The 13717-nt window shown below is 42.5% G+C and overlaps 2 protein-coding genes across 4 annotated transcripts in view; one reads left to right on the top strand and one right to left on the bottom strand.

Annotated features, from left to right (window-relative positions):
• Positions 1–10840, top strand: part of stx17 (syntaxin 17) — a 13877-nt gene extending 3037 nt beyond the window's left edge. For all 3 annotated transcript variants that reach the window (XM_005738562.1, XM_005738563.1, XM_005738564.2), the window contains 6 exons: positions 119–327; positions 424–489; positions 4929–5255; positions 6035–6085; positions 7803–7889; positions 9973–10840. In XM_005738562.1, the coding sequence (XP_005738619.1) occupies positions 205–327; positions 424–489; positions 4929–5255; positions 6035–6085; positions 7803–7889; positions 9973–10242 (924 nt within the window). In that variant the 5' untranslated portion in view covers positions 119–204 and the 3' untranslated portion in view covers positions 10243–10840. The remainder of the gene's footprint in view (positions 1–118; positions 328–423; positions 490–4928; positions 5256–6034; positions 6086–7802; positions 7890–9972) is intronic.
• A 1742-nt stretch (positions 10841–12582) lies between these two features.
• The window catches only part of erp44 (endoplasmic reticulum protein 44), a 12016-nt gene continuing 10881 nt past the window's right edge, over positions 12583–13717 (bottom strand). The window contains exons 10-11 of the mRNA XM_005738567.1: positions 13171–13273; positions 12583–13080 (exon numbers count right to left, since the gene is read on the bottom strand). Coding sequence (XP_005738624.1) covers positions 12970–13080; positions 13171–13273 — 214 coding nt within the window. The 3' untranslated portion in view covers positions 12583–12969. The remainder of the gene's footprint in view (positions 13081–13170; positions 13274–13717) is intronic.

Below are 13717 nucleotides of genomic sequence, written 5' to 3' on the forward strand. Positions count from 1 at the left end.
CAAACTGTCTGGTTATGCCACCGGACGCTGGCCTTTTGAGGTGGCAGTTTTTTCAGACTTACATGTGCTGCTGAGTTTATTAATTTTGTATATTAAAATACTCTGCTGGTATTTACAGTATCTGTGGGCGCAGCGAGATAAAGCTGAGCAGGTGTCTTGTCAAAGTTACGCAGTAGTGTTGGCTGTGGGCAGTCAGCGGGACACATGGCAGAGGAAGGCAACAAGCTGACACTGAGGCGCCTGGAGGCACCGATCCACAAGTTCATTAAAGTGGCTCTGCCCACAGACCTGGAGAGACTGCAGAAACACCATAACAACATACTGAAGGTGACTGTTCAAATCTGGCTGCACACAGGATCACAACTTCACTTTCAAACTCTTACTTCCAGCCTTCAGATAAATAACTCCTAGTTTCTTTCACAGTACCAGCATACCCAGCAATGGGATCGCCTTCATCAGGAGCATATTAATGCCAGCAGAACTGTTCAGGTATGAAGTGATAACCTGTGAAGTAAATAGAAAAGCAGAGGCGTGTTTGTGTGTATGTGTTTGTTTAGTGAATGTGACAATTGTTTAGAGGATGACATGACTCACCGCCTATTGAAATTCCTGAACAAGCATGACTCTGCGTATTATATTTTTTGTCTCCAAAATGTGCACCCCATGACCTCTTTAAATATCGGATCTTGATGTTTCTGATCTGTGCCTGTCATGTTGTTCCAGTTTGAAGATCGAAGTAAAGACAGAGTAAAAGGGCAGCAACCAGTGTCTTTATCCAGTGATTAAACAGGCAGCATTTGTTGTGACGTCTGAATGAAGGAGAAATGTGTCAGTCATTGTTACCAAGCCTGTTTGAAATGATCTGTGACTCAAGCAGATGCCTTTTGAAGCGTGCCAGTATATTAAAACGAATACTGATTTGTGTGGAATAAGAGTCACTGAGCAATAGAAAAACAGCAGCTTCGCAGAGACAAGTACTCAACATAAGGTCCAGCTACTTTCAGGCACACCTTTTGCTCTTCCTCAGCAGATAGGGTTGATGGAGTATTGTTATAACTCTGCTGGGCGGGCTGGCAGGCAGGCAGGCAACACAGACACCCAAGTTTGTGAATGTGATAACTCGAGAGCGAAGCAATGTAGGACTTTTAAATTGATACCATAGGTATCGATAAATCCCAGATGACTTTGAATCTCAGTGACCTTGATCTGAAGGTTGGAGGTGAGAGGTCAAGTTTTCTGAAAGTCTTGTGAATGCAATACCTTGAGAACGAGGGGACGTGGGGTTTTGGAATTCATACCTTCAGTGTACTAGGAGGCTGAGGGGTACCACTGGCCACTGCCAGTATTTTTAATATTTTTTTATTTATTGTTTTACAGTTGTGATGGAGGTGTTTTGACAGTGAAGTATCCAACAGCAGAAACCACTTTTGAGACTGAAGTCTCCCTCTCTATGTCACCAGCTACCCTGCATGATGTTGATGACAAGAAAATTGCCTCCTGTTGAGCAAATCAATAGCAACGAAATCTGTTCAGCTGGAATTAACAGCATGTGTACATATACACAAACACGTACTTTTGGAAACAGCGTTATCTATATAAATTTACTAAATCAGGACAAGAAAAGAGCTGCTGCTAAACCTAGAATCCATCTTTCTTGTGTTGTGTCCGCATGTGTGTGAACTTGTTCACATAGTGAGTGTGAAATGCCTCAGGGGATGTTGTTGCCTAGAAGCCACCATGTCTCTGAAGGTGAAATAACTCCAAACAGGCACACATCTATCCTCTCACCATTACCCGGCGAACCCTCAGGGGTCCACACAGAGTGCTTTCCCATGTCTTCATGGTGTAAATCCAGAGTAGGAGTTTGTCTGCCCTGCTTTAGATGTTTGTCTGTGTGCTTAATGTTCAAACATAGGAAAATAGGTTGGTTTATGTCATTCAGAGTTCCTATTTTGATCATTGGCACTGCATGCTTATGTTGATTTATTTTATCTGTTTGGAAAAAAGCCTGTTTTCCCACCCATCACCATAACACACTCTCCAGCTAGCCTAGCACCAAGCTAACTCCCAAGAGAAGATTGCAGACAGACCTCAGTAGCCCCACTTTTGCCACACGAGCTACTGCAAACACTTTAACACAGGAGAGCAGAGTCTGTACTGTTTTTATTTGCGGCATTTGTGTTTGAACTACATAGAGTCACAGTTAATTTGCAGGCTAAAAGGCACATGACCTTTAGTGTGTTGTTTTTTTTTTTGCTTCTGTGAACAAGGATATGCATATGCATATTCATGTCATGTAATTAGCAGAATGTGTTATTGGCACATCTCTGACAACAAAACAAAAGACAACAACCTGTGAACCCAGGTCATGCTGCTGCCTGGAGGGATGATCGCTGCGATGTTCCTCAGCCTCATATCTAAAGCTTGCACCACTCTTCTTTTATATTCTGCTAGGAAAAAAAACAAAAACAATATGGGTGCAACAATGTATTGAAATACATGAAAGCGTACATAGAAATACAGAATCTGAGGCATATCAGAGTTTGTACAGTTCTAACAAGCTTGAACGTTAATACTTTGTATGACAACCTTATTCTTCAACATAGCCTGAACTCTCTTAGCCAGATTTCTTCTCATTCAAAGCTCTTCTTTGGGTGTTGTCTGCCTTTTCTTCCATTCTCTGTCAAGGTGATCCCACACTGCTCCAATAAGGTTGAGGTGCGGGTTCTGGGGAGGCCAGTCCGTGACTGATAGTGATGTGATGTTTGCTTTTCTATCCAATTAAATTAACAGACAACTTAGTTAATTTATGTGTAAACACAACACTAGTTAATCTCTTGAGTTTGGGGCCTTGCTATGCTTGAATTACTCGGTGGTCAGTGCTAAGTGGTTTAAGAAACAAACATTTAATTCAGTTTTATTTATATAGCGCCAAATCACAACTACAGTTGCCTCAAGGTGCTTTTTATTGCAAGGTAGACCCTACAATAATACATAAAGTGAAAAACCCAACAATCATATGACGTTCCTATGAGCAAGCACTTTGGTGACAGTGGGAAGGAAAAACTCCCTTTTAACAGGAAGAAACCTCCAGCAGAACCAGGCTCAGGGAGGGGCGGCCATCTGCCGCGACTGGTTGGGATGAGGGAGGAAGACGGGATAAAGGACATGCTGTGGAAGAGAGACTGAGATTAATAACAAATATGATTCAATGCAGAGAGGTCTATTAACACACTGAGTGGTAATCAGTGATAATCGACAGGTACAAGAACACGACTGAAACGGAGTAAAATCAGTCCAAAGACAACCTTTGAATGACCTTCAGAAAGTCTGGTGAACTATTGTTCAAGATGACTTTAAAAAATAACAGGACAGTCTGATTGCTTGGAAGTAAAATATGAAGGCTCAAAACCTTTGCATAATACTCTAGTTCACATCATTTTGGCAATACAACACACTGAATATGTGTGTGTTGTATTGCCAAAGAAGTTCATTTAGCCAATTGCTAAATGAACAAGAACTTTGTGTTTTCTCTTGAATTCAACTGATGTTATGTGTAAAGTAAAAATCATTTTGTTTCCTATTGTGTGAACGGTTATGTTATATGTTTTTGGGCAGAATTGGTTTCAGTGATGGAATATATGATTGTTTTAGCTGTGAGTTGAATATAGTGAACTGTAAGGCACCTGCTCAAAGCACCAAAGGAAAAATTTTTTTTTTTTTAAATCTCATCAGAAGCATGTTTCTTCACAGAAATCATTGAATTCAATTCACTTTTAATTATATAATGTCAACTCACAACAACGGTTGCTTCAAGGCGCTTTATATTGTAAGGTAAAGACCCTACCATAATACAGAGAACTAACAAATGACCCCCTTATGAGCAGGTGCTGTGGCGACAGAGGGATGGCTCAGGCAGGGGCGGCCAGCTGTTGCCACTGGTTCGGGATAAGGGGAGGGGGACAGGACAAAGTAACCATAGTGGTGTGTAAACGCATAATGAGTGAAAAATGTGCGTCAACAAGAAACATTAATCGTGGGAAGCCCCCATCAATGTAATTAAGAGAGGATTCAGGGTCACATGATCCAGCCCTAACTATATGCTGTATCATCTTAAAAGTAGAGAGTTTGTCTGTCTCCCAAATCCAAACTGGAAGCTGGTTTCACAGAAAGGGGGCCTGAAAACTGAAGGCTCTGCCCCCCCTCTTTTAAATATTCTGGGAACCACAAGTAAACCTGCAGTCAGAGCAAAGTGCTCTTTTTGGGTGATATAAATCATGACCTGGTTGCTCAGAAAACTTAACATTGTGACCAAGAACCATTTTAATTGTTACTGAACTACACCCTGCAGACGTATCACAGTGCATCTACTGATGATGACGTGCTTGTGCTCTTGACAGGGTGACCGGATTTAATGTAAACGTTAAGGACTCCCCATCGGCTGAGCTATAATGTCAGGTAGCTGTGAGCTTCCTTTAGCTGGCGGATGTAGACAGCAGAAAGAAAGTAGTTTTGTTTTTTTGTTGTTGTTTTTTATGTCACCCGATCATGTTTTGTGCTTTGAACACAGAGTGAATGCCATCTAGTTCCATTAAATGAGGGAAGAAAGAAATTTCACAACTCTCATCCAAACAGTCTTTATAACTGGAGTGTCTGCATGCCAGAGGGAAAATGTATGTTTGATATTGAGATGATTTGAGATGTTACTATTTCCAGATTGGAGATTTTGGATTTGTTATGCCACGTCTGCCTCGTCACATTTTCTATTTATTTATTTTTTTTGCATGTTTTTGTTTTGGCAGTGACGGCTGTATTTAACCACAGGTTTGCTTGTCCTTCTGGCCGTCCAAGTGTCCCTTCTCCCTCACATTCATACCACTCACTGTCATTCAAACTGAAAAATGTTCTCTTCTTCTGCGCCTCTGCAGCAGCTGAGAGCCAACATGAGAGAGATGGAGAAGCTGTGCACTCGGGTCCGTGCTGAAGACGCTGACGCTCTGGAAGCGCTCATCAAGCCGGTCAGAGACAGGGCGTCAGCCGCCGCACAGGACTTCCTCCGTTTGCACTCTAACCCCGAGCCTCAGCCCGCTCCAGCGTCACCACCTGCCACTCATTCATCCAGCTGTGCATCCAGTAGCTGCCACACTGATGACAATACGGGCGACGTACCAGGATTTGGCAGGCAAAGCCAGGTCCAGCTCCCAGAAATCCCTCCTGATCAGAGAGCAGCTGAGTCCTGGGATAACCTGGAAGAGGTATGCACGTCTGGAACAAGCTTTAGTCTGCCAGTCATAGTCAGATATGTTCTAATTGTTAGGTAAGCTGTATGTATGTATGTATGTATGAATGAAGGAAGTCCTTGGGAATATTCACAAATGTCGTGCTTTAAGCCTGTGTGTTGATTATAAATAAAAAATCATTTGTCCGTTATGGTGGGGTGTTATTATCCTACAAGTTTTGACTTATTTCTTTGCTGTGATCTCATAGCAAACAAAGAAGTCGATTTATTGTTTCAGGCATGCAATTTCAATCTCTCTTTTTTTTTTCTTCTTTTTTTAGGCCTAATAGGATAATAGCAAACCAACAAAACTATGCCTTACATTTGTTGCTGTATCCACAGTCGCTGCTACTGACTGGGTGGTGTTCTGTGGTCCTTTTTAGTGTGCTGATAGAGAAGCGTAGGGTGAGGGGTTTCTCGTATGCATGAACTCTCACCTGGAAAAAGACTTTAAAAGCAACACAGCGGGCGTTTTTTTTCACAGGCGACATGTCATAGTTATCAGCATGGTACGAGAACCCTGAAACTCACACAGCTAAATTTAAATTCATGATTTATTTCACATGTATGCCATGATATCTGTTCCTGCAGACACATTTAGATCTATAGCACATCCTAATTAGTCACTCTCGTTAATGCAGTTATGAATCCCATTCACTGACAGTCTGGACACTTTGTAGCTGTAGATTTGTACGATAAGCACCTCAAACAAATCAATACAGCATTTTAATAAAAAAATTTTTTTCACTCTTTCAGGATCTGAAGGAGCTGAGCGGTTTGGTGACAGAGTTTTCTATCCTCGTCCATGTGAGTACAAACGCTCAGCTCTGCATTTCTTTGTCTACATGTGTGCACAGCCACCCCTGTGAACAAAAACAATGTGATAGAGGTCTGAGCACCTCCAGGAGGTGGGTGGTGTGTATTTGACCTGTGTGCGCGTGCTCGCTTGCGTTGCTTGGTAAGGCCCCACTGAGACAAGCTTACACAGAGCAGCTCCGGAGTAGTGCTGGGGCCCCAGAGGCCCTTCAGCGGAGGAGAGATTCAGAAGTAGATGAGTGAGAGTGAAGCAGGGAGAAAGGGGGGGGGGCAGGTTTTCACAGGGGGAGGAGAGAGGAGGGGAAACAAGGGATACATCGGAGCAGGTGGAGAACAGACGGCTCAGATTATCAGTCTTATCCTTAGGGATGGAGGGAGGCTGAGTGAAGGAGAGATTAACAGTGAAGAGGAGGGCGGGTAAAGATGTAGCTAGGCTGAAAAAACACAAAGAGGCACGGGGAGGGGGTGTGGCAGAAAGAGCATAGACATGTTGTGGTGTCTCAAGGGTGAAAGGAGCCGTTAGGGGAGTAATATTCCAGCACTCAGCCACAGTGGAAATACTGAGTGAGTGTGAGTGTGTGGTTGTGTCTGTACATGCGTCATGTTTGTGTCTGTTCCGATGTTGGGGCGCCTTCAGGCTTATCTGTATGTTTCTGTGTCTGTACTGAGGCAGAAACACAGCATGAAATTAATTCCCATTACAGTATTATAATAATAGAGCTGTCTGATTGTTTTGGAATTACTGGTGTTAAATGTTATAAACTAACAGCTACGAGGATCTTTTAAACATTCACCAAAACTCATGAACACAGTCAGAACATGGTTAACGTCAAATAACTATTCTAGTCAAGATTCTTTCTTTTGTGAGTGCTGTTATTATATCTGGTTATATTAGGATATTTGTCTTTTAAAACAAAAGTGAACAGTGGGTCATGATCACTTTTAATGGGAGAGTTACATTAACAGTTTTGGGCTTTGGCACTTTTGGTGGAGCTAAAAAAGGAGCTAAAGCTTTTTTTCCCACTTTTTTCTGACATTTTACTGGTTAAATTATTAGTAAAAGCCAAATCTGCAAATTTTTGATTAATCAGAGTAATTATAATAATTGGTTGTTGCCGCTCATTTTATCCCAATTCTCTGTGCCACTGCAGCTTTTAAGCTGGAAAGAAGAATGGTGCAGAAAATGAAAATGTGAAAAATCTAACACACGATCTCTAAGTCTAGGGTTACAGGTTTAAAATCTCCGAAAACCATCACAAAATAACAGGAAGCTTTCACGCGGGTATTCATAAGAGAAGCGGATTTTTAGTTCGCGAGAATGAAAGAAAGAGAAAGAAAGAAACCGTTTTGAGGAAGAAAAATGCTCCGGTTGTTATTTGGTCACTGTGTCCATCCAACCCTCACATGGAGAGAGACAGCTGCCACTCTGAATATTTCATGAGATCTACACAATGCCACACACACGCGCACACACCATATGACCCCCACCCTCACTGAAATCTCCCTTGAATATACCTGCAGCCTCCAAACACACCCCTCTGTTGTTAACTTGTCCTGCGGAGCAGAATTTGGATGGGTAAAAAAATATCTGCACAACAATTGTGCTTACACGTGTGTCTGTGTGCGCGTGTTTGTAAGTGAAGCTGCTTGCTAGCATATGAGTGTGTGTGTCAATACGTGTTGTGTGTGTCTAACCCCTGCACATCAGTCCCAGCAGGAGAAGATTGACAGCATAGAGGACAACGTCAACACAGCCGCTGCCAACGTGGAGGAGGGGACCAAGAGCCTGGGGAAGGTGTGTATTAATGTGTGTGTGTGCTGATAATCTGATGTGTGTGCATGTGTTTGGGAGATGGGGAGATCGATGGCACTTTGCCTCCCAGCCATTCCACAGCGTTTGTCCCTATTGATCTGTTCGAATACGGAGGAAAGCTGCAATTAAGGAAATAGAGAGAGGAGAGGGATGGAGAGAGGCGGGATAAGAGGGGCGACAAGAGACAAGAAGAGAAGTTTGTTTGTATGTTTGCACGTGTGTGTGTGTGTGTGTGTGTAGCACTGAGAAGAGGTTTAAATGATTGTTTAATAGTTTTCCAGGAGCAGCACTGCCTTTAGCTTAGCACGCCCTTACACTGCTCTGCGCTGAGTGTAAGTCAGCAGACGACTCAGTGCCCTTCACACGTATCACACACTTGAAATGTCGAAAGGTTTGTGTGTAATACCCAGAATGAATCACCTGTTTTTGTCAAATGGCACACACATGCGCACACACGCACGCGCACGATGAAAATGAACAATCGTGCTTTTCGGTACAGATTTTCCTGACTTTACATTTAGTTTGAGAAATCTAAGAAGCCGTCCATGTTTGTCTTTGTTTTGAGCTCACTGTGGAGTAATTGGACTGTAATTACAAACACTCAGAGATGGTGATGACACACAGTCACACCTGTAAATGCTTACATAACTGAAAAAAACAGCCCTCTGTTATCTGCTTTCCTCTTTTGCTTCCTTTAGGACTATCTGCTTGCTTTTGAGTTTTCTGCCAGCACCAAAATACAGTCAGGGTAAATTTCTTTTTTTTGAGATCATGACGTAGAAAAAAAATGTATTATATCAGCCTCTCTAGCACAGCTAACACTACTCAGTAATCTGCAGAGTAGTTGAGCTTAAATAAAGGGTCAGAACAATATTGACAGGCATCTTGTTTTCATAATTGTATCATTTTTCAGTTAGCTAATGAGTCTGTGTATGAAATGTTTTAAAAATGTATGAAAATTGTCATTAAATTACCCAGACCAGGCTGATTGTACTGTTTTAGCAGTACAATCAGGGATATTCGATTAGCAGCAAAAGCATCTTTTGGAAGAAATCAGGCAAAATTTATTATTTTATTAAGATTTTCTACCTTAAAGTGGACTTTAAATTGTGAATCAACCAAGTAAAAAGCAAACAAAAACATCTTTGTAAATTATTTGAGCTCTACATCAGGGTCTGTGCATACAGACTGATTAAACAAAAACCCTGTGATGTTAACAGTCAGGACACACTGACCTTTAAACTTTTTTTTCAATAAAGCATTCTTTTTAAGCAGTTTCTTTAAAATTAAATTGACCCAAATAAACTAAACGAAAGCTGACCTCTCTGTAAGGTCACGGGTAGATGGAGTGGGCCGCACATTAGAGGAGGTTGTGGAGAGATAAGGCGGGTGCGAAGGACGTCAGATGTTTTAACGCATTTGAAAGCTTGTAATCTGTCATCAGGTCAAACGGCATTACACACAGACACAGACTCATAGTCACACACGACACCCACGCTTCCTCCACCCTCCACACCTGCACCCAGAGTCCTTTTAACTCAGCTCAGATGAAATTAACATTCCCTCAACTGCCACAGGGGTGGGGACAAGCGATGCCAGCTTTTGAACTAGATTAATTTAATGGTGAAGTGTTAATCAAGTGAGTGTCCGTGTGTGTGTGTGTGTGTGTGTGTGTGTGTGTGTGTGAGGTTGGTCAGGGAATCAGTCATTAATTGCCATCAGCAAAGAGCACCTTCCACTCTGATGATAACAGCTGTAATAACACACACAGCCCACATCTCTCTGATTTTTTTTCCTAAATGGAGATAATGAAAACGCTTTGATGCAGCCGTGGAAGTGACGGTTTACATTTACATACGCAAGGCTGTTTGTGTATTTATTTTCTAATTTCTCCCTTCTTCTGTGAGTTGATGTGTGATCATGAAAGACGCATCCAAACTCTATCGCTGTCTTGAAGCCACAAAGTACTAATGCCACCAAAGAAAGGTGTGTGTGTGTGTGTGTGTGTGTGTCTGCAGCGGTGTTAAATTAAACTAGAACATATCTCTTTTTCCTGTCTCTCCAGGCAGTTGGCTACAAGTTGGCGGTGTTGCCGGTTGCCGGGGCGCTGCTGGGCGGTGTATTAGGAGGCCCACTTGGCCTGCTGGCTGGCTTTAAAGCTGCAGGGGTAGCTGCCGCCCTGGGAGGCGGCGCCCTGGGGTTTGCTGGTGGCAACCTGGTCCAGAAACACCGCCGAGCCAAAGTGGATCTACAGATGAAACAGCTGACGGCGACGCCATCACCGCCACCATCACCACCACCGACAGATGAACCAGAGGCGAGGAAGGACAAATGACCCATCAGCCCCTGGTGTTCCACTGACCTATCACTGACGGTCCTGTATTGACTGACCAATGAACACCTCTGGTGTTGTTGAGCTTCAGAGAGACTGAATGTCGGGTGCTCGCCTTAAACATCGCTGTTACCAAGCACTGTGTAAAACAATTATGTAATGACGGCCTTAATTAAGAGTCACCTGCTGATGTTCCAGGGTGAATGGTGTTTCTGTGGGGATGTTTGTTTTATACACCACTGATTTTATGTTCTGAACACAGCACCAGTTTATACTTCAGGGTTTTTTGTTTTTTTGTGCTTTTTGACTATTGAGCACAACTCTCTACTAAAAACAATGTTCAGCACTCAAATCAAATTACTTTAAGACGGTTTTATCAGACCCTACCAATAATGTGAGCAGTTAATCCATGTTGCTTAGGCTCATTTCCAGGGTGTTCAGGTTTACCAATGGCTATGCCTCAGTTGTTTGATGCAGATAGTAATATGAACAGCTTTGTGTAAATTTAAGTGATACTTGGTTTTTATAAATTATATTGATGCACAAAGTGCTACTGTCCATATCTTATCCTGCTGCTGCCAAATAAAACATTTCTTTTAAACACTGGCTCTTCATTGGATAAACAGAATGAACCGCAGAAATGACAAAGCTGTAGACAACATCCTGTAAAATGGTTTTTAATTTACTTTTTTTTTTAACTCTTCTTCTCCTCTGAGATGACAGGTTAAGAAATGGCATCACACTCCCCCCTGTTGGTCTGTATGTGGGCTGATATGTCATTATGCAGGTATCTGTTGGCCTCTGTGGGAAGGGCAGGATGCGCAGTACAAACTTAGCAATGGGTCCCCGTATTCAAGAGCTCCAACTGTGGATTCTCAAGGATCTAGTACCAAAAACTTGTAGACGTATAAAGACAGAAAAGCAATTTTAAGAGAACTCAATTTTAAGTGGCAGACTAAATTTCCACCGTTCATCATGTGGGTTTTCCCCTCATGTTTTGGCCTTTTTACTTTAGCATTGGGAAAGTCTCTTCTCCCCCAGCACGATGACACATTTATCAGATGACAGCAAAAAAACAAAAAACAACAACAATCATCATGTTAAAGTACAGTATTTCAAAAAAGCTTCTCCTTTACTTTTGACTCCCAGGAACAGAACTCCAAGGTGTCACTGCCACAACAACCCCAATGAAAAGTACCCAGCCTGCCCTCTGACCTTTAGATTTCACCATATGTCTGTGGATTTAAAAGATTTCTAACAAAAGGATCCTGGCTAGAAATGTTCTGACTGCAGGATGTTTCTCAGCATCTTCAGATGCTTTAGAGGGTGGAGTGGACAGATCTGCCAAGCATTCGTATCCTTCATGACTTCGTTCTGAGTCAGCAGCAGTTCCAGCTTCTTGCGGATTGCTGCCTCAGGTCTGGACACTACAGCTTCCCACACTTTTTCTTTTTTGGTTGATCAAATTACAAAAGAAAATGTCATGTTCCTGTTAATTTGCCTGTGTGTTGTTTTTTCTTCTTCCTCTAAAAGAAATAACATAGCTGAAGGGTTTTCTGTAAAGTATTTCTCTTTGCGGCATGCATTTGACCTTCTGTAAGATCACACGGCTGCTGCAGAGAGGGCCTCCATGCAACATGATGCTGCCACCACCAGGCTTCATGAAGAGGGATGATGGTGCGTTTCTGGTGCAGATTTGTGCTACGTTTATACAAAACATTAAATCTGGTATGACATCCTTTTGATTGGTGGTGGAGGGAGGGAAAGAAAAACCTAACTACATCCACTGCGGCACAATACGGTAAGAAAAAATATAATGTAAGAAGATCCCAGGGATATTTTATAAGCACAGTAAGGGACATCATAATCAATGACCATGGTACCACTCGTACCAGGGAGAGAAGGGGTGCATCTCAATAGGCTGGAGTAGCTCAGTCTCTTTATCTTCAAGCCATGATTTAAAGTTATGCTACCCCTACCAAATATTCTTCTATTTCTTCTTTGTGTGTGTGTGTGTGTGTGTGTGTGTGTTTGTGTGTGTGTGTAGAAGATATGGAGATAAAGCTACTTCAAACAGGCATACAGTTATAACTTGTGCTATACAAATGAGTTACACTTGAGTTGGTCATATTGAGATGCAGCCATGAGGTCAGTGAGACTAAACGAGTATCTCCTGTCAGACAGGCTGAACTGAACTACCCACAGATAAGAACCGCACAACCGGAGTGAGTGAGGGATCTGTTCTGTTTTTCCTTTTCGTTTTTTCCCCTCAAAAAAAAAACAAAAAAAACAAAACACAAAATAAAATAAAAATGCAGGGTGATGTAAAGGAATAAAATAAAGGAAAAAACAACACTGCATTTAATTTAGACCAACATTGAGAGTCCAATGTAGCTCAAACATATTTACAACCTCCAAAGAATAAAAGTAAAAACACTTCTATTGATGTCCCAATGCCCCACACACACATTGTCCCTCTTTAGCCCACCCACGTTTTTGATTCAAAATAAAAATTGTGAAAGTGTTATGAAAATATAGGTTAGCCCAACATGGTTGTGTCATGGACTCCACTCTCCTCCTCCCGTTCTTCTTTCTCCTCGTCGTCTCTTTTTTTTTTTTTTCTTCAGTAAGGGTGTTGGGTGTTGCTGTTCTGGCCCACTAGCCTGTCCCAACCCTAACCCCCTCCCTGACCCCGGGGCGTGGCATTGAGTCACAGGAAGGCCGTTAAGGTCACAGCTCGTCACGGTCTCGGCTGAGGATGGTGTAGCGTGTCTCGCTGGGTGCCAGCTTCTGGAACGAGCTCTCTGGAGGACTGCTGGCTGCTTCTCCGCCCGTCTCCTCCTGAGAGAAGAAATCGGATTTGAAACAAATGGTCAAATTTTGCCTGAACTCCCCCGAAAAAAAGCGACTCTACTGCCTCCGGTGACTAACCTGTCCAGGCGTGCTGTCCGTGGGGTCGGGCCCGTGGTGGAACTCTCGGTGAAGCTTACCAGAGTGAAGGTCCAAAACAAACTGTTTCAGTTTGCCAGGGACACTGAAAACACAGAAACACATGTTGGACATCAACCATCTTTTATCCAATTTGAGGTTTGTACAGTTGTTCCTAAAAAAACAAACGAAAAAAAATCCCTAATACAGCTGAAACAAACCCCACTTATTTAGGAGGCTTGTTACCATAACCTTCAAGGGTTACTCCTAAAGGACTTTCAGGGGGTAAAGAGCTAAAGAGTAAAAGGAAAAATTTAATACGGTGGATCATTTATACATTCCAACACACAATGTCCGACAATGGAAAAAGAACTGCTTCAACTACAGGGATGATCAGAATTAGACGTTAATATGAGACGCAGCAGCAGCAGCAGAGGATACCAGTCCCTGCGGACATGTCATCAAGCAGCATTAATCCATATCTACGCCGCCCTGTAAAGTCTCCCTATTAACGACAGGTCATGAGCTGCTGTCATGTCACACAGGCAGC

The sequence above is a fragment of the Pundamilia nyererei genome, unplaced genomic scaffold (genome assembly GCF_000239375.1).
Source record: "Pundamilia nyererei isolate P.nyererei 1_Seehausen unplaced genomic scaffold, PunNye1.0 scaffold00084, whole genome shotgun sequence".
Lineage (NCBI taxonomy): Eukaryota > Metazoa > Chordata > Actinopteri > Cichliformes > Cichlidae > Pundamilia > Pundamilia nyererei.